Source organism: Grus americana, chromosome 9, assembly GCF_028858705.1.
Source record: "Grus americana isolate bGruAme1 chromosome 9, bGruAme1.mat, whole genome shotgun sequence".
Taxonomy (NCBI): Eukaryota; Metazoa; Chordata; class Aves; order Gruiformes; family Gruidae; genus Grus; species Grus americana.
Window position 1 is genome coordinate 2,468,693 of NC_072860.1, and position 21,335 is coordinate 2,490,027.

Sequence of the window (21,335 nt, forward strand, 5' to 3'; positions counted from 1 at the left end):
CCACAGCTATATTTCTTGGTAATACCCAGCTGCTGTACTCATTCTGGGACAACTGGCAAAAGATTGGAGTAATTTATGCTAGGACATCAAATGGGCATGTAGCCACCCCAGATTTACAGGGGGTCACAATAGGCTGAATTCAGCCCATCTTGAGCTTCAGCTATATTTAAATAATCAGTGACCTGGTGAGGAAGTTAAAAAGTTGAAATTATGAGCGGTGCAGCTGTTTCCTAAGAAACAGCTATTAAAATTGCTCCAGAGTATATTGTAGCACATTTCATTTTCATGATTTCTGGTGACAGGTTAAAGTACATATATGAGGTTAATCTCTGGAACATGTTTTTTCTCTCCCTAGAGGGACAATTGCATGAAGTAACGATGTGTAGCAATAGCTTGGGTGGGGACCACGAGCTATTTAGAAGAGACTAACAAGAGCCATGCAGCACAACTAAGTTCACTCTCCAGAGTTAGTCTGATCCCCTAAGGACACGACCAGGGTATGGTTTGCAGGAGAGATAAGATCTCCTAGTAGACCAACTGGAAAAATTGACAAGCCCTTGGTAAGTGAGCCCTCCACCTGGTCTGAAGCAGGAGCAGTGACCTTCACCGCTAAATGCGTTGAGAGTAACTGCTCTGGGGCTACAGATCCAAGGCAAGTGAACTAATGCAGTAGGCAATTGCAGCTGAAAAAAAGACGGTCTCTTCCTCTTCTTTCTTCCACTACTTCTTCCCTTTTGCTACCTCCTTACCACACGTCACCCCTGTTTTGCACTGGGCCCCACGGGCCCTTCCTTGAGTTTGCTTAACTCATAACACGTCAGAATATCATCCAACAACAAAGCGAAGCCTGTTTTCTGCCTTTCTGAGTGGGTTAAGTTGGTTCACAGAGGGGTCTAGCAAGCTCTGGAGCTGGCACTTGGTACACAATGACAATGTATATTTGGGAAGGGAGGTCAGAGATGGGAGTTCTCCCACTTGGCAGCAGCGAGATGTTAATTTTTGTGCCTTGTGGGGCTATACCTTGTGGCTTGGGTGTGTTAGGTGACCTGAGAGTAGAGGTAATTGGGCTCACTAAGTACAGAAAAAGTGCTAGCAGGAGGAAAGGTAATAAGGCAGTGATACAGAACAGAGAGATGAGTGATAGGTAGTTTGTGGAACACATGGATATTGGCTAGGAGGGCAAGGGAGGAAGAGGAGGTGTTTGGTAACACCTGTATCTCTTAAGAGCTGTAAATTTCAGTTCTTGTGCTCATCTTTTGCAGGACTATTTATGGAGGGATCAGAGGGCCTCCCATAGCAGTGTTGGCAGGAAGGAGAGGTAGGGAGGCCTCTAATCCAACATCTCATTTGTAGGAAGACTATTCCTAACACTAGGTCACATCAGCACTGGCTTTCTCCAAGTCTGGAAAACTCCCCAAGGATAGGGATTTCCCCCCCACCCCCTTCCAGTGAGCTCTTGGAGGCTGTACTTACCTTCACAAATTAATCCCCCAGCCTAACCCTCCCAAGCTGCAGTTCATGGCTGCTGTTGCTTTATACCATGTACCACTACAGAGTTGGCTCCGTCATCTCTGCAGCTGCACATCAAATAGCCGTAGGCTGGGATTAGCCCATCCCTTGGCTTCCTCTCGGCCTGGCTAAACAGGCCTAGCCCCTTGGTCTCTCCTGACCCCAGCTATCTGATCTGCCTTCTGTAGATCTCTGTCTAGTCTCTCCCCATCCTTTTTGAAATGAAGGCCCAAAACTGGTCACAGTAACCCAGATGCAGCCTCACTAGGGTCAGGCAGAGGAGATAATCACTTCCCATGTTCTCCTGGCCCTACTCCTAATGCAGTCTACTACATAGCTTGCCTTATTTGTAATTAGCCAATGATGCAGGCTTATGTTCAGCCTGGAGCATGCAGTCTCCTCCACATCCTTTTCAGCAGGGCTGGTGCTCAGCCAATGGGTTCCCAGCCTGAACTGATGCTTAGGGTTGCTGTACGCGGGTGGAGAACGTGGCGTCTTTTCTCATGGACGTAGTTGAACAGTTTGTCAAGGCCTTTCCACGTGAGGTTCTGCCTTTCATCATGCCAGCCTTCCCCCTAGGTGTCATCTGCAAATCAGGACACATGAGAATTGCAGTGGGGCTTCTGTGAGGAGTGGGGGTTTATGCCCGCTGCTGTCCTTCTGTCTGAATTAATTTGGATGCACACTGGTGGCTTTCTTCATGCAGTTTTCAGGGAAGCGTTTGGAGTGTGGGCTGAAGTATATCAGTCGCAGGAAAGGCATGTGTAAGATCTATAGGCACATTTGTCAGTGGAGGCATGTGAGGTCTGTGTTTTCAAAATTCAGCTGGGTAAGGCCATGAGGAGCTTGATCCAGCCTTAGAGTTATCCCTGTGTCCCTTCGCACCTAAATCCTTTTGTGATTCTGTGTTGCTTATGTAGAGTTTGTTTTCATATTTGTTTTGCTGCAATTGAACTTTCCTTCTACTGATGAGTTTACAATTTACAGTAGAAAAGATACTATCCAGAAATGCATTTTCTCATAGCGTTTGGGAGCCATGTGCAGATGAACTTTTGCTGTTCATGCTGCCCTTGGAGGTGGGTGAGAAAGAGGCAGCAGAAAAATACAATGATGGGAAAGGGCTTCAGGGAAGGAAAGGAAGAGAAAGTCTTGGGTGATAGATACAAATCAGCTCTGGAGAACCGATGAGCTTTGAGGATGGCTTGTGTCCAGTTACCATCACAATTCAGCAAGACAGGAACTGTAAAAAATGGAAGGAGACATGAAGTCAGCACTGTGGACTGTGAGAAACCAGGCTGAGTCATTGTACCCTAGAAAAGAGGATTACAGAATCCCATTTGGAAAAAAACCCGAGAAACTGGTAAATTTATTATCTGGGATCGTGTTGGAGATTGAGGCCCGGAGGAAGGAGTAGAAAGTATTTGAGCACTTGATGTGATGCTACTTCCTTCTGTGGAGTTTTCTGCTGGGACTGGCAAGTCCCTGAGAGACAGGCCTGGATGGCAGAGGTTTAGTCTCTGTGCTTTGTGTAGTTACAATGAGGCTGTAGTTCTGTCTGGATTATAAATAATCCAGATGTCACTATTATAGTCTATCTATAAATAAGTTGTATGACTGGCAAAAGGTGATATAGTGGATAGACAGATTTCAGTTAATGAAATTACACTATGCTATAGAGCAGTATTTAAAAATGGACTTTAATATCACTTTCCTCTTCAGCAAAAACAAAAAAAAGTTAGTCTATTAGCAACAAAGCTAAAAGATTTATAGTATTTGTAGTTTTCTTTCTCAGTTGTCCTTTCTGAAAATGCACGTCCCTGTTGGAGAAATGTGTTTCACTAAGCAAATGGCATTTAAGGTTAACTTTTTGCAAGAAGAAACTGTGTTTTCCAAGGAATTGCCACAATTTCCCCTGGTATCACTTTTTATTTTTTCACAAATAGTTGTAATTAACTCCCTGCTGTCTTCATAGTGGTTGACATCTGGTTATACTCATCCCAGAGTGTTAACTTGCAAGATTGTTCTTTAGAACAGGATCTTCAAGAGCTAGTTGCAGCTTGTTGTTTTCTCTTTATGTTGTTGTAAACAGCTCGTTTCTTACATGAGAAGGAAGAAGACAAAGCTCAAAAATTTTATTTCTATTCCTGAAGTAGAATCTTCTGAAAAGAAGCCATCCATGAGCAATACTTCCACCTTATTTGCCTTGGACTGAGCAAGAGTTAGTGATTCGGTCTCACTGGGAAGGTCAGCTGCAAACCTGCATCTGAACTAGTTCCCCACTTTGAAGCTTAGCAGCCATTCCCTGTATTTCTCCTATTTGTAGTTGTGGATCAGGAAATTAATGTAGATTCTGGGGTCCTGACTTGTGGCTTATGTGAGCTGGTACTGAGTGTTGCTGACTCTAGCAGTACCTGGAGGAAAATTAGATGTTCTGCTTTTCAGAAGGTGGAGCCCAGGGTAAAGTGACTGAGTTGTGTTACAGGATGATCAGCTGAAGTCTTGTGCTGTATCGGGATGTAGGTGGTATGCAGAAGAGGAAGAAAATGGCACAGTGCTGTTGTGGTGTTCTACTTTGGGGATGCCTCTTTGCCTTCCAAGAAGAAAAAAATTCCTAATTTTATCATTCTTGTGTACTGTAAAGGAAGGGGACAATTGTTAAAGTGAAGAGTCAGTGTCCTTTGAGAGAACATATGTTGGTTTTCTTCCTTTAGGTTTGTGGACCTTCTTGTTAAATTTGAGTCATTTCTTATAGCTCCTTGCAGTCCTGACAGCTAGGAGTGTGTGCGTGTATTGAAGAGATTAATGAGCAATAAATCTGTTTCTGAGAAGTGGGTCTTCAAGACAAACTGATGTTAAGTCCTATTATAGATGTTAGGTGGCTGGAGTTGGCACCTCATTGTCTGTTCCACCTTTACATTGTATGAAAACGGTGCTGTGAGACCAGCAGGGATTTCCTCTGTGCTGCAATCCAGAAAGTGAAAACTACTGAGTAAAGTTGAGCCATGGCTGGAAAAGTCAGTAGCTACGCTGGGCAGTGATGTGCGTGAGGACTCCCCCAAGCCAAATTACTAGCTTGACTTACGCACAAAGGTTCAGTTCACAACCCTCCAATCAGTTGGAGGCTTCTTGAGAAGGCCTGTCTCAGAGGTCTGTTCACTCCTCTGGCTTAGGGTCTCTTACTGAAGCAAGCAGCCATGGGAGAGGGTTGGATCTTCACCTGCCTCCGACATGCAGCAGTGGCCACTCTGGGGCTACGTGTTCCCTTCCCGGACATGTTCAGCCTGTCTGGGTTTTGCTTTTGTTACTCTGAGTAAAGAGGGAAAGGAAGCCAGGAGAAGGGTTGTCTTCTATTGACCCATTGAGCTGCCGCTCCTAAAGTGAGTGACGAACTTCCCCCCTAGCTTAACCCCTGCCACTGTTTCAGGTCCCCTCTCTGCATGTCATATTATGGGATGGAGTAACTAGGGCTGATGCAGTATTCTAAAATGCGGACAAGGCTTAAGGAAGCTTCTACAATTCTCACTACTTCACCTTCCTGAGTGGCAACTTGGAGTATTCAGTATGTGTTAAGAAAAAAGCTCCAGGTTTCTCAGAGAAAAAAAAAAGAGTTTAATCAGTTCATCATATACATTCTTCTGTATTTAGTGAACTCAGACTTGGCTACTTTATCCTAAAACCATTTTGTTTTGAAATAGAATAAACAAACTGAAAGTTGCAGCTGTATTTACTTGACTATTGCCTTATTAGCCTCTTATCACATATGTTGTTATATTAATAACTCTTGCATTTGAACCATTGTGCAATAGGCAAGCCTGTTGCCTTTTCCCAAGACAGTGTGTATTCATGGGAGAGTAGGGAATTTGTCATCCCTTGGCATTCTAGCATCTGAATTCTGCTGCTTATAGTGCAACTACTTTCCAAAGTTTAAAAATATTCCCTCCTATGTCTAAAAAAATTATCTATTTGGTGTTCTCATTATGTATTTAAATACAAGTACTGCCTTTTATGAAATGTACTGATATGTGGGTAGAACTAGAAGATTCCAGAGATCCATTAGAAAGGTGATCTAGTGGGGATCACCATATCAGCCATATGTTTATTACAGACAGGAGAGGAGTGATAGGATGGTAGAGCTAATGGAAAAAGAGGTGGTAGGCATGGGGAAAAAAGGCCACTTTCAAACAGGCATGTGGAAGGCCTAGTTTCAATTTCCAGTTTTCTCCTGTTTTTTCAGCAAGTTATGTAGGTGCTGATTCAGTGAAACCTTTGAGTCCTTCACCTGCAAAAGGACTCTTTCAACTTAAGACATGCATTTTTATTCCTGTGCTATAATTCAGTTGTTGGTGGGTTTTAAATTTTTCCTGATCGCTGGGAGCACAAACTGTTTTCTCCTGCTTGGCATGCCATGCTGTTAAAAAGTATTTGTTATTCATTCTATTTTCAGGTTCAAAGTAAACAAGAGAAGAAACCTGGAACTTCATCCCCAGTCCCTTTGAACTCTGCGGTTAGCCCGTGCACTCTTCTACCTGTGAATAAAGCCACCAGCAGTACCCCTTTGTCGATAAACATTCCACGTTTCTACTTCCCTAAAGGACTTCCAAATGTCTGCACTAATCATGAAGAGATCATTGCCAGAATTGAAGAAGCCTTTACAGAGTTTGAAGATGAGAAAGCAAACATCTGTGAAATGGGGAAAATTGCTAAGGTAACTGTTCTCGAGGCTTTTTGGGTTTTGTAGAGAAAGGCAAAGTAAAACTAAAAGTATCTCACAGCTGTTCTCAGTTTTAGTGAATAAAGAACCAACATCCTTTTGTTCTGAGTGGCTTTGTTTAGATTAAGACATTAGTAAACAAAGATGAGCTCAATTTGCTATTGGTCACATCTGATGTGTATGCTCTTTCTTGCTTTGATTTGCAAAATGGTCCTTTCAGACTTCTTACCAAACAAATTGCATTTTTGTTTTTCTGTTCCTCCATAGTTTTGCTCAGAAGATAGCAGAAACTTAGTCTACCTCTGTGGCTTCAGGTAGTGCCAGCTACCTTCTGTGCAGTTAGCTGTCCCCTAATCTGGACATGATCTATGGATACTGTTGCAGTGTTACTTGAGAAAACAGTTTCCAACCTATGCCTTCTCGGACATAGAAGAGGGAAATGCTTAGTCAACCCTCAGGCACTGAGATGCATACGTTCGATATCCATAATGCAGGTGTCAGCAGACTTGGAGTTGTTACAGCCTGCTAATGAGTTCCTGGCTTCAGGGAACAAAACGCAGCACTTGCGTGGGAGCATGATACAGATGGGTGGTTCTATTTTCCTCTCCTTCAACCACGTTTTTCAGTAATGCTGATCTAAAAACTAGCAAGTTGTCAGACGCATCTCATATGTTCAGTTTGCCCTGAATGCATCTTTGGCACTGTAGACTGAGCAATGATGTTCTGTCCAAGAGGAGCACTTGTTTTCCAAGAAGGAAGATTTTTCTGAATGGAGAGACTAGGTTGATTTTTGGTTTTATAGGAATTGAGTGGCATTATTTGTAAACCATCTTTGAAAACATCAAAGAAGTTTTTGCTTGACCAAAAAAAAGGTTTGAAACTGATTCTGTGGCAAGACAGGCAACTGTGTGTGGCCTGTCAGGTTCAACCTGGGAAAAGCAGGAGGGTGGTATAGAAGAGACCTCTGCCTTTCTGTCTGGTCTCTGCATCTGTCTCTATGTAGATGTAGCTCCATGCCATTTAGCTGTTGAAAGGCTTGCTTCTGTTGCATGAGATTATTGATAATGGTATCAGTTTTGGGGCTCTGAAATAAGTGCAAGAGAACGAGCTACACAAAGAAAACAACAGAAAGTAAATGTCACTCTTTCCTCAGAGTAGCTAACCACCTGTAGAAGCAGAGTCACCTGACAAAGGGGATGGCTAAATCTGAAAGCAGTTCTTATGCTGATTGGGGTTCCCAAAGAAACACGCAGCCCCAGACAAAAAGTTGAGAATGGACTTGCAGGATAAGTCTTACTTAATAGAAAAGGTGAAAGAGGCTTTGTGGGGAAAGCAGAACTGATGCCTCAACTACTTCTTCCAAATATTCTTTCTTCCATTTTGGTGGGATATCCTTCTTACCTGTGCCTGCCCTGAATCAGCTGTGCTCCCTCCAAGACCCGTGTTTTGCAGATGATACTGTGGCTGGAAAGATCTTTGTGGTAAAGAGGTTTCTTGAAGGTGTCAGCAGCTGAATGTTTGAAGCCATTTTCAAGCCTGTTTTTCTAAGGCATTAGAGTACAAAATGCTTGAGCTTTCATCGATTATCATTCTGAAAGCTAGCAGCCTCTGCAGAGGCTAATTAAAAAGTTGTGTTCAGGGAGTCTTTTTGCTGGAATCAGCCTCTTTCCTTTCATGCTTGCTTTTGTTGTCATCCTGCTGTGATCTAGCAGTAGTGTTGGGAAAATGAGCTGTTCTGGGTGGAAGGCACTGCCCTGAAAACTACAGGATGGGAATCATTTCACCTTCAGGCATTTAATCATTAATTGTCTGTAATTAGAATTGAAGTTCCCTTCCTGTCAATGAGAAGTCAGCCCATGGTGTGTAAACAAGCAGGCTCTTCTTGTGACTGCTTTTGTATTCCTCTTTGTTCTGGTGTTTCTTTACAGATATGTGGCTGCCCACTCTACTGGAAAGCACCTATGTTCAATGCATCGAGAGGAGAAAGGACAGGATGTGTATCTGTGCACTCGTTTGTATCTATGTGGAGAAAGTAAGTATGGCAAATGCAAAATTCTCTTTCTGGAAGAAGAGCCTACCATAGAAGCTTCTTTTTTTTTTTTCTCCTCTCCCTTTCACCAGACTTTTCAAATCATTGTCCCTTATTTAGAAGAAAATAAATGGCTTAAAAAAATCTCCATCAGCTTAACTTTTCTTCCCCAAAACTCCCTGAACACTTGTTTCCATGCTGCATCAGCAAACTTTGAATCAGTTGTATAGATCATGAGATGTTTTGGTCTGGCCTATAAAATATATTAACATGCTCCCTAGAAATATATCAGCCTTTCATGAGATACTGACATCTGTCAGCTATTTCGGATATATTTATCTGAGGCCTTATTGCTGCTACAGTAATGCAGTGAGTGAGTGCCATTTGGGAATGGGGAGAGGAGGCATGTGATAATGTTATAGGACAGGAAGAAGTAAAATAAAGAATCATACAAGTGGATACTCGGGGAGCTTTAATGGCTATTTCCTTCCTTAAGCACACTGTATAATAAATCTATGGGGTTTGACGGTCACTTCCATGTACCATTGAAATTGAGAGCTCTGGATATGTTGTGCTTGGAGTCAGATGTGAGAAGGAGCAGACTTGCTCTCTTGCCTAATCTTTTTCCCTCCAGGGTGATTTCAGGCTTTAGTCTACTTTGTGAAACACCTCAACGTCTCCATCTCATATCCAGAAAGAGTTCTAATTTTTGACTTAATGGTTGCTCTTCAGACTTTTAAAGTAACCTTTAACCCTGAGTTCCCAAAGTATTTCCTGCGATAATATTGTCAAAACAGCTTCTAGTTAACCCTGGCAAAAATGCTAGGGGTGAATGCTCAGTAAGTTTTTCTTGACACAGACACCACTTTTTCCTTCCTTAGGTTCCTCCAATTACTCCTAATTAATCCCTCATGTATGATACCACATATTTTCACTCCTGACTTTCACATCCTTCAGATATTTGCAGACTGTGGTCATGCCCCTCTTCTGTGTTCTTTTAACCGCACCATTTCCAAGCTAAGTTTTGTATGCTTTTCTTTAGTTGCTCTTTTAGAAAGATATTTTTTCCCTCTTCCCCTCTAACAGTTCCAATTTTTTTTCTGGAAGCATGATAGACAGAAATAAATGTAGTATTCCTGGTAAAGTTAAACTACAGCTATCTGAACACAGCCATAGTTTTAAAACAGTTATCTTAATTACTGAAGCCTATTTTCAAGTATCTTAGTAGCTGACCTGACTTTTCAAAATGCTACGTGCTCAGTGATGTCATGTGAAGTCAATAGGAATTGCTGGGTATAGAATACTTCTGAAAATCGGATCGTTTAGTTTGTTGCGAAAACATGGCTTTGGGATTCATCTTCATACTCCTGGTTATTTTTTTAAGCTAAAACATTAACACCTGTTTTCTGCAGCTGATTTAGAATGTATGTTAATTGACAGTTAGCATGATGTGAATGTGTAGCTAACAGGATTGCTTGTCAGCCACTAAATCTTTTTTGTTTTGTTTTTTTTTTTTCTGGAAGATTTTACAAAAAAGAGGGTTTTTTAAAATAAGTCTGCTTTTGGTAAAGAGAGGTAAAGCCAGAATTAGTGGCAAGCCAGTTAGTGTCACCTCTGCAGGAAAATCCCAGGCATTTGAGTACTGTGTTTTCGACTAAGTTCATACAGTTTCAGGGGAGGAGGGGGGGTGAATAATCACTCATGGTAAATAATTAGCAGTGCATTTGTATTTTCACAGTTATTAAAGAATACAGGGTAATTTTCTGAGTAATTTGTTTCCCTTGTACTATATGAACAACTTAGTGTTTGAAATATCAGAATGTTCTCTTCTGTTACAGGTATTCAGTAGTGATTTGGTAAATGTTATGGAGGTTCTGTTTTCATGAGTATTTCTATTTGGAGTGAGTTCAGTAATTGTGATACTTCTGACCAGTGTAGTATTTTGTATTAAAGAAAGACAAGAACCGGTGTCACAGATGCAAACTGTCAACCTAAGGAATGAGTTTACATGCTTCTCTAAATACTCAGTCCAACCAATTCTTTCATTAGGCTGTTCTCCATGACTTCAGTGCACGGCAGCCAGCTGTGCTGTAATTAAAAAGGGATGCTCTTTTTTCCCTTCTGGGAAGTGATTTTTATGGTTGAAAATTTAGTCACTGTAGTTTGATATCCTCAAATATTGAAACATAGTAAAGGATTAAACTGGAGAGCATGTCTGTTATGGCATCCCACTAGGCTGATCCTATTGACCTGAAATGAGATCAGTGAGCAGGCAGTGTTTTGAAAAGTCAGGTTATTTACTAAGATGCTGTGGAATCAAAGTAAAAACAGTCTTCAGTAGGAAACCTTGGTTACCACAGCAACGTTAACATGGAAAAAAAGCTCCACTGGATGGAAGTACCTTGGTGCTGCTGAAAGATATTGAAGAAAATGAGTGCTGGTAGTCTGAGGTCAACTTTGCATAGTTCACAGTATAGATGTATTGTGTAACATGTGATAAGGCACTTCATAATCCATCTGTAGTTCGTCATTGTCCTGTGAGGTACAAAGTGGTTGGAGTAACTCTTCATCTCTCTCGTAGAATCCTACGTAACTGCCATGATGATGCATCCAAATTCACATACCTTTTAGCGAAGCCTAGCTGCGACTACCTAGAACAGGAGGACTTCATTCCACTGCTTCAGGTACCTGCAACAGCTCAGCAGTGAATGGATAGGGAGAGCAAGCTATGTTTATTTTGTAACTTAGTTATTTTTGTGTCTTTCAATGTTTACCAAGGATGTGCAGACCTTTGGGTTGAACAGCACCTGGATGGGGTTTATTTTTAAGTGAAATAGAAATAAGCATTTTAAGTGGACTATTTTACATAAGCACCGACTAGCTATGTATCTTGCTAAAGTTGCTGAGGACTGTCAAAGCTTTACTTATTCTCTTGTTCAGATTTGTAGTTATCAGTGCCTTGTAATCAAGCTGAAACTTGCCCCATTTCTCTAGGTGGTTATTGGGAAAAAGGCATGGCACTTATCAATACTCAAGCACAACATAAAAGCTTATTAGAAAAGTTGTAAAAGTTGCTTGATGAGACAATTATAATTGAATATGTCTATCAAGACTACCAGATGCAATATCACATGGAAATCTTTGCAAAAAATTTTGTAGTTCCAATTGTTCTGTATATGCCTCTAAACCTGCTAGTACACAAGTCTGCTGATTTGTTTCCCCCCTCCCCCCTTAATGTTCAAGCTCAATCTGTGCATCCTGATTTCATTTCTTTCTTTTCCTTTCATTCACATTGATACTTTACTTTGTTAAAAATATCACTTCTTTAATTATTTGTGCCCATTTAGGCAGGCTCTAGATAGGTTTAGGCGTTTTTATAGTTTTTCTATAAATCAGGTCCATCTGCTCCTCTGATCATCTGTTGATACTATTTTTTTTTGAGCTTTTCTGCATATCTCTAGACTTCTCACAGTGTGTCGCCCTCTGTGCAAAACCTCTGTGGAGATGCTTTGTTGGGGAAAGACTTTTGTGTCTGCACTGGATGTTTCTGTGTCTCAAACAAAACTGGGACCATGATGGGTAAATTTTCTCATGTTCCCTTTCATCTTTTCTTCACTGGGCACGCTGCCTTTCCTGACTGACTGCACCTCTACTTTTTAGCTACTGGCGCAATCAAAGGCACGTACAATCTTGTTTGTCAGTCAACCAGAGACTCGCAATATTACACTGTACTACACCATTGTATTAGACATCAAATTAGACTCACCAAAATTTGGTCATGCCACACCCCTAAGGGCACACTGTCTGCTCTATCCCTTTGCCATATCATGGTGTAGACAAAGTAAAACTTTGAGCACTTATTTAAAGGGTAGAGGAGTCAGACATATAGAAATTACAGACATTGATTCATACAGTATCTGAACTGATTCATTCAGGATCTGAGCAGTCTCTCTCCATTTTTGGTCATGTATTTCTTGGCAGATTTGGTATTGTGAGCCAGTTGTTGGCTTACAAAAAACTGATCCTGAGAAGGAGGCATCTCCACAGGTAGTTCAAGTAAATTTTGGAAAAACACTGATCATATCTGCATGCATTCTGAGGCTCACAAGAGCTTTCATTGTTGTGGAGGACATAAACATTCCTTGAAAGATTAGTTCCCTTTTTTATTTCTGACACCAGCTCTAATAGATGTTAGTATCTTCAATGAATGGAGGAAAAAAAATCTCGGAGAGGAGATAGTTGCATGGTCAACTAACTAATTTTTTGTCTCATTCAATGAAAATGAGTTTTCATCTACTCACTAACTCTCTTCCTTTGTTTTTCTGTCCTTAAGTAAATCAAAATGGCCCAACAGGTGCGTATTGCCCAGAAAACGTATTCTCCTTATCATTCTAGAAGGTTCACTTTATAGATTAAAAGATGTCATTTCAGTTTTATTGTTCATGGTGCAAATACAATTTCAAAAGTAAGCAAAAATATTGGTTTGTAAACCTACTAACTTCTAAACAGTAAAGGGAGAAGAAAATCTATTTCACTTTATTTGGCCTTATCTTGCAGGATGTGGTGGAAACGCATCCTGGCCTGACGTTCCTGAAGGATGCTCCAGAGTTCCATTCCCGCTATATTACGACGGTAGGCTGGCTCTTTTGATCTTCTGTGATGCTGCTGTACCAGCCCTCCTTTTGTGACTTGTCACTGTTCCCATCAGCAAATCTTTCCATTATTTCAAAAATAGATGTTTTTAATATTGCTGGCAATGAGTTATTTTAAGAACTACTTCCAAAGGAAAAATGAATCTGCCTGTGTGTACAAGAGGTTATTCAAAAGGTTAATAATGACTCTTTCTGGTCTTAAACAAATCTATTAAAAAAAACCCTCTTCTGGCCTTTAATCCTGATGAAGGAAGGTGAGAAGTCCTCCTTTGGTCTTTGAGAGCTGCTAAGTTACCTGTAACTCTACTGGACTGCCGAGACACGGAAGGACCTATGTTTGAAGATTTCTGTCACTTAGGCGTGGAGAATCTGTGATTGTTCCGTGGTACAAAGCATCCATTGCTCACAGGGGTCTCCCATCCAACTCTCCTGCGTTTCACTCTTGCCAGATAGCCTGTCTAGTCTTTGTGAGACTCTGAGCTTTTGTGACTACTGCTTGTTGCTGGGTTTTCTTCTGTAGCTTTGTTCCAACTTTGCAGTCGGCAGTTAGACTGGTGCTTTACCTGAATAAGCTTGTACTGTTTTTTTAAGCCTTTAGTTTGTCTCCTGTTGGGTATTAATCTGGATAAAAGATATGAACGTTAGGTTGTTTTAACTCTGCAGTGGTAGCAAAACCAAATAATGACAGACCTGATGAGAGCTGTGTCCCAACAGGGCTCAAGGGCTTAAAGTTTCTCCTGTTTGCTTGCCAGGGTCTGCATGGGGGCCAGCTGCACCACATACTGGCAGCTGGGAGATTACTGGCAGACACAGGCTTCTTCCTTTTCTGTAAGGAGCAGATGGCAGAAAGACACTGTTACTCTGGGCAAACGCTGAATATAATATTTTATTAAAATGTATAACAAGAACCACTTTTAAATGCTTAGATGCACTTGAACATGACGGTGAACATCAGTGTATTATCAACATAGTTAGTCCCCATGGAACAACAGATACATTAAGCATAGTAACTGGCCAGAGAAGGTACAACAGTGGCCAGGAAATTAGAGGCACATGAGTAGGTGAGTGTGGAAGGTGCCTGTGGCACATGTACACTGGTGTTTGGCGTTTAACATACGTGGAGGGGTGAGAGCTGAAAGATTTAAGGTCACACTAGCGTCCGTTTCTGACCGTAAAATCGACCAGTTGTTCTTTGCTGCCGAGTGGGTCAAGGTACAGTGTCCTGGTGCTGGCTGTTGGGTGGTGACAAAGGCAGTTCTGTGCATCTGCCTTTCCAGGTCCCTATTCTCAAGTCACATGCTGTTCCTGTATTTTTCAGGGTCTAAAGGAGGGAATAAAGGCAGGAAATAAATGTCTGTAGAGTAATCCCCCAAATCATCACCCTTGGTGGCCCAAAGCAGCAATTGCTGCAGTTTCTAGACCTCATAGGGGTGCAGTGCATGTTCTGGTCTGAGACAGCAGCTCTGTGAAGCTGAGGTTCCACTTCAAGATAAGTGAAGCGCAGGCTGCTACTAAGGGCAACACCTTTTCCTTCCTCTCTCCTTTTCCACAACTTCCCTTGTGCCTGGGCAAAGTCCTGTGTGACCCCCATAAAACCATCACAGAACTGGACCCTTCACGAGTGCATGATGCTCCTCAGTGCTGCTTGATTCAGCTTGCGTCTCCACAGTGCTTTCCTACTTCAGTCTGAGCCTTGAGGCACCCTTACAATACTCTGACAGAAGTGGCTTGCTCCCAGGCAGCCAGGAGGCAGTGGTGTGATGGTGGTTGAGATGAATGGTGTGTAGCAGCGAATCTTAAAGCTGCGATGTCCTTCACAGACTCCTCTCCCTGGCGGGACAATGCTCTTCTGGGGGTCTGTGCTGACAGATTTCTTCTGAGCTCAGTGTGTTTGGCCTTGGCCAGATCACTGAGTTGGAGCAGAATCAAGACCATGGGAGACAAACAGTCTGTTGGGTCGGGTTGTTCCCATCTGGAGTGGCAGTACTTGGCTCACTGCAGCAGTGGCTCTCCTCTCTGACACCAGGAATTCCTATTTCTCACATCTCCTTTCACAGGCACAGTTTGGCTCTTCTCTTTCTTAAATGTTACAAAATTCAGTATTTCTACCAGGAGGTAATGAAGGAAACAGCTTTGTCCTTGGATTTGGAGACTACTTGGATCATTTTGATCCCTTCAAGGTAGAGTGCCTTATACCTACTTACAGTCACAGAATGCTGTATTTGCTGCAAGTGCACAAATTACATTTTATTTTTGTGTTACAGAGGAGGGCCATAAGGAGGCACTGGCTTTTGTGTTCATTGCTGGATACAGCGTCACTTGGTTGAAATCACCTGGAGAGTGAGCTAACAGTCTAGTATAGGTAAGATGTGTATACACGTTTCAGATTTTTTTTGCCTACCTCTGCACCTTTTAGAGGTGCCTTTTGGCTCCAATAGGCTGTACTTTAATCCGTATCAGTATCTGGAGCTGTTGTATTCCAGTATACTAAACTACTTGTGTTTCTTTCAGCAGAGACTGACTCCTGAAGCTGGTGAAGACTATGCAGAATATCACGTGACATTTATTGTAAAAGCTTTAAAATGTGACTTCTGGAATGTTCAAACAAGGCTCAGAGTTAGCACTGCACGCTGCTGTTGAAAAGCTGAGTCAACTAAAAACAACTTGGCAAAACATGTTGCTTGTTGAAAAATGCTTTAGCTTATGCAGTATTACCAATACGAATGTGTAAGGGGAGGATGGCCTACAGGGTTTAATAAAGTTTTGTGAGTTTTTCCAGAAATGGTATTGCTTTTGTTCTTCTATGGGGGGAAGGTCTAGAACTGACCCATGAATGGTTTGGGTCCTGTAGGTAGATGACATGAGGATAATGGGAAAATAGGAAGGGGCTCCCCCTTCCAAAGGCTTATATACTGAATTCAGAATAAATAATCTTCCATGCTGGGAAAAATGAAGCCAGTTATGGCCTTCAGTAAGGCATAACTGACAAGTGTGGCTTGAATGCTGCAAATCATCTCTTGCTGTGTAATTATGTTCTAGGATGTTGTTTCCCAAATGCTTTTTTTGACAGCTCGGCTTTCACAACCTGGAAAGGAGAGAGAAGTACTGACATTTTATACTGATACATACACTATGTACTATCCACTGACACTGGGCCATTATTTGAATAATAAAGCCTGCATGGAGTGACTGGACATGGTAAAAGAGATGAAAAGAGATCCCATTTTACCCCTGAATGCCTCACAGCTAGGTGAGGAGAGAGCAGATGGAATATCTTTATCAATAAGGTCTGACAGAGGAACAGTTTCTTACATGTCACAAACAGCAGGGTATTTTGTTTAGTTTTTATTACCTTGCAGGCAGAAGAAAAGAAAGATTGCTGGGTCCTTTTTCTGATTCTTGGGATTACTGTTGGGTTTGAGTCCTTGGCATGGTGTGAAAACCCTGTATCTTTAAGAATTGCCACGGTGTTGTCAGGTGTGATGTATGAGGTGAGACCTACTTCAGTCTCTGAGCTGTTGTGCAATCTGGAAGAGAAGGCCAAACAAAGTCCAAAAATAGAGTCCAGAATGGCAGCGACTGCCAGAGGCATTAAAGAAGAAACAGACAGCTTTTCCATTGTTCTTAAGACCAGAAAAGATCATTGTGATTACCTAGTCTGACCTCTTGCATTACACAGGCCATAGAACATTGCTTGGTGATTGCTTTATTTTAGGATTGCTTTTTTTCTTTGTTTCTTTGTTTTTAATTGAATTGATACCCAACTCTAGAAAGAGAAAGACTTCCATTCTTGATTGAAGTCTGGTGTGATGAAGAGCCTGCAGTGTTTCTTTGGGAGTTGTCCCAGTGGTTAATCAATGGCAATGTAGAAAAGTGCACTCACCAGTCTCAATTGGGCTGGTTTCAGCTTTAGTTATGTGTTTCACGAAACAAAAAGTCCACATCTCCCCACACAGGCTTTTAAGGACCAGGATACTCACTAATGTGTCACCTTCAGCTAAGTTGAATATAGTAGTTCTCTCTTCAGAATACATTTTGAGTCCTCAAATCATTCTTGTTGCTCTCAAAATTATTTGTGCTTATCAGCATTTACTGTCTCACCAATCTGTGTATCCAAAGCGGACTGTTAGCAACAATCTCATACTTGGTTCTAGATCTGTTCTGGACTAAGAATCAGTCCTTGTGTGACTGAATAAAAACATGGCCCTTAAATGGTGATTCCCCACTCAAAGCCAGTTCTAGCTAAGAAACAAACCCATCCCATTTCATTTGTTAACCAGATTAATCCCTATGATGTCCCTATTGTTGTGTGATGTTAATTTTTGTGTTGGAATAGCATGCACTATTCAGGTTTACCAAAATTCTAGGATATGTTAACATGATGTCAGAGACATCAAAGGTTGGTTTGTTTGTATTAGGTTTGGTTGACAAGAATTATATTCCATAGATTTCAGTGCTGATAGTCAAATTATATTTCTAATTTCTCTTGTTGAAGATGTTTGTTTCCCCTGTTAAGTTTATTCTTGCATGCACTTTGTCACACATTTGCATTTTCCCCACTTAGTGATGATATCTGACAAGCTAACAAGGAGTGGAGTTGCAAGCAGAGGGTTCAGTTTGCTCTTTTTAAGTACTTGGGAGTGAGTGTACTCAGTTTCATGCTGTGAACTGTTTCTCTTCAGTTCTTGGAAGTCTTTGCGTGTCCCCCCTCCCCGTCCCCCCCCCCTGCTTTTTACTCACTTTCACCAGTCAGTAAAGGAGACGAATTAGGTTCTAACACCTCCCTAAGGTAAAGGCAGACAGATAATCTCTATTGCTTGCTTTCAGTGGAGCCACCGAGAGGATGAGGCATTGTTATAGACACAATAGGTCAGACATCAATTGTGGCTTTCATTTACATGTCCTGTTTCCTCTTCAAAAGTCCTGAATTTTTTTTGTTGAAGTGCAAAACACTCAATGGAGATCCTTGCAAGCTACAGTGCCCAAAGCCTGAAAAACTCAGTTTTAAAGTGGTTTGTCAGCACTTTAAACATATTCTCTGACATAAATAATACATCTGTGTGCTCAAAGATCTGAATTAAGACCAGTGAAAATATTTGCATAGTGGAAATGGATAATATTGTTTCAGAAACGAATGTTACTTTCAGACTGCATAGTGAATTAAGGATAGTAGTATCTACAAAAAAAATAATCACAAAACAGTTTTCAAAAAGAAGTCCCCTTGGGATGAGTGAATAAACCAAATAAAGTTACTGCATTGAAATTCCCAAACTGGTGTATTTCAGGAATTGATTTCAAGAGCACTGTTCATGTGTTGCAGGTTATACAGAGAATATTCTACACAGTCAACCGATCCTGGTCTGGAAAGATCACTCTGCCAGAGCTGAGGAAAAGCAACTTCTTGCAAGTACGTTGGTTTCTGCCTGAACAAGATATAAAATGCATGATACCTTTGTTCCTGTAGCTGTACGCTATATAGCGAGGGAGGCCAAATGCTCAGTGCAAGGAGAGTGCCAGAGCTAGTGGAGGAGTTGTCTGAGTTAAGACCAGGGACTGGAGTAATCAGGGTTACACTGATGCAAGGTCAAGGGGTGACTGTGCCCCCACTCTGAAGCTACATCAGGCAGATTGGCTCTTGGCTCCTGATCTAGCCAAAGGGGAGGGGAAGCAGGATGCAGCAGTGCACCTATGTTAGTTAGGTGGCTTATTGAGCAGCCAAGAATAGCTGCTGGATTGCCTACAACGTGTGGTGAGTAGCACAGCCAATTTCCTGACTCCCAGCCGGCAATCAGCCGACTGATAGTTGGTCAGGCGTGTTGTGCTGTGCAGTAGCATCTTGGGAGCCAATTTCCACTTCTTCAGAAAGGTTAATGAATGAAGCTTAGTTCTAGTTACAATCTCTGCAATGTATCCTTACATTGGGCAGAGGTTTCTGGATTTTAATCCCCGTTCTCTGTATATTTTGCCCAAAAGCACCAGGTTAAAATTGTTGAAGGCTACTCAACTCCAGCCCAACCTAAAGAGCAAGAAAATCTTTAGGCTGAAAGGTCAAGGACTCAGCTAAAGCAGTGAGACTTCCCTACTGCATCCTGTTCTGCCTTCCAGATGTAGTGTGCTGTCTTCCTCAAAAGCCTCAAGCATGAATTCATGCTGCTCCTCCTTTCAGACATCATCTGCCCTGCTGATTACATCAGCTAATGAAAAAATCAGCGCTCCCTTGGATTGTCTCATTCCAGTCCAAGCCCTGTGATCCCAGTTCCTCCCTAACCTCTGTTATAAACAAATCCTCCCAACTTATCCTGCATCTTTATTCACTCGTTTTCTCCCTTTATACACTCCCATCCTTTTTCTCCTTGCATATCTTCTCTGTCTTTCATCTCCTGCAGCAGGCAAGTTCAGTTCTGAGACCATAATTTTGCTTGGGCAGCTCTTTGCTGCATGTATAGATGGCTATTTTGGCATGAGCTATAGAAGAAGAAAAATTAGTTATTGAAAAACCTCCTCAAGTGATTATCATCTGCAAAGAAATGGAGAGACCTGTGGAGAATCTGAAGAGGCTAGTGAGTGAATGATCAGAGGTTTTTAGACTTGAGTGTCAGCAAGTCAGAATAGTGCAGGTCTGTCAGTGCCATCCTGTTGTCCCTGCCTGAAACTTTACTGAACCTGGTGGATAGGAGGATGTGAGAGTTTTGTTGAGACTCATTTGAGTTCCTAGGATGTGGAGATGACTGAAAGTTGACCTTGAACTATCAGCGCATGCATATCATACAGCACATCTGACTTTATGGTTATGGATAAAAGGGCCACTAAGCATGCCTGCTTGGAGACACAACTCTCTGGGATAGCTTTTAGGCTGTGTTTGACTCCCTCCCTTCTGAGAGGCTGAGGGCAGGGGAGGACAGATATATAGCTCACTTGAGTCTGTTAGCTTTTTCACATTCCTGCAGCTGTAATTTATTAGAGTGAAAAGGCTGTCTGGTGTCCTGTGGCCTCAGTGCTAGGTGAAAGGCAAGCAGGGAGGTGGCACTGGTAAACAGGCAGTACCCTTCTGTTGGAGAGAAGGATAGAGGTAGATGTGAAGCGGGAATGAAACAAGGATACTGTCACTAAACGTTTTCTAAAGTGTTAACAGATGTTATGGTTGGAAATCTGTCTAAGCCTCCCAGTTAAACTAGAGTAATTCCTGTAAGTGACAGCCCAGGAAAATCAGTGTGATTTGGTTTGATCTGCTTGGGATCCGTCCATCCTTCCCTAGGCCAGGCAGGAGTCAGGAGCAAGACTTGATTTTGCCCTTGGGGAGCCAGGCAAGGATGTGTGGTGTGTAAAGATGTATCTCAGTTCCTGTGAAGAACTGCGGACTTGCTATTGTAAATGGCTATAAGAGTCTCTGGTGCAGGTCAGAAATGTTTCACAAATAATGGATCCTGGCTGAGACAGCAGTTGTGTTCTTGTTTCTCTGCCTCACTCTTCACTATAGCTGAAAATTAGCAGAAATTGTTCACAGAAGTGGCAGGAATATTTTGCATGCATATGCTAACCAGGATAACCAAGCCAGATGCTCTATAAGTGCCTGTTGAGGAATGCAGCAACAAAATCTCCTATAGTGGAAAAAGGCTGCATTTTGGATTAGCACTCAGAGCTGCGTTCACCTAACTTCCACAGAGGTCGGAGGACTTCAGCTGCTGAACTGCCCCTGTCTAGGTTTAACTTCCCACTTTATTTGTACTTTTTCAGACTCTTGCTCTCTTGGAAGAAGAGGATGACATAAATCAGATCACAGATTATTTCTCCTACGAGCACTTCTATGTTATATACTGTAAATTCTGGGAGCTGGACACTGACCATGATCTTTACATCAGCCAGAAGGATCTGGCTAGGTACAGTGATCAAGGTATGCTGCCTGCAAGCTGTGGTGGGACAAAGGGGATTGCTGAAAATAGAACATTCCCACTAAAGAGTAAAGCCTAGCTTTAATTTGGTTAATTTGATTCCTCAAAGTTAAATGGAGCCACCCATCTCTTACACAATGCTGATTTACCGAGTTAGTTGTAGAGGCTTAGACACAGAGAAATGCAGTACACGCTATTGCTTGCATGAGTAGCTAGAGAGGGAGTTTCTGTTCATGTGTCGCTGCCAGAAGCACAAGCCAGAATAACGTCTTGAAACTTGCTCGTTATTTACTAAGGATTTTGCAGGAACTTGGAAGTAGGGACAAGCAGGACAAGCCCATGTGGACTTCAAAGATTGCTGAAGTGCAGTCTCGTTATGTGTGAGGGAAATTGCAGAGTCCAGTGAAGCTTGGTGAATTTCAGTTTGCAGATGCATTCTGGAGAATATCTATTGAGTTTGCTGTGGAGCTCCTTTCCACAAGTTGAGCAGATGCTATGAGTTTGCAAAGGTTCAAGGGCCATGGGTAGATTAATAGAATACAAAT

The 21,335-nt window shown here is 42.0% G+C and overlaps 1 protein-coding gene across 3 annotated transcripts in view; it reads left to right on the forward strand.

Annotated features, from left to right (window-relative positions):
- PPP2R3A (protein phosphatase 2 regulatory subunit B''alpha) overlaps window positions 1-21,335 on the forward strand; it is a 61,952-nt gene that overhangs the window by 25,475 nt on the left and 15,142 nt on the right. For all 3 annotated transcript variants that reach the window (XM_054835605.1, XM_054835606.1, XM_054835607.1), the window contains 6 exons: window positions 5,954-6,214; window positions 8,149-8,252; window positions 10,831-10,933; window positions 12,807-12,881; window positions 18,222-18,308; window positions 20,636-20,792. In XM_054835605.1, the coding sequence (XP_054691580.1) occupies window positions 5,954-6,214; window positions 8,149-8,252; window positions 10,831-10,933; window positions 12,807-12,881; window positions 18,222-18,308; window positions 20,636-20,792 (787 nt within the window). The remainder of the gene's footprint in view (window positions 1-5,953; window positions 6,215-8,148; window positions 8,253-10,830; window positions 10,934-12,806; window positions 12,882-18,221; window positions 18,309-20,635; window positions 20,793-21,335) is intronic.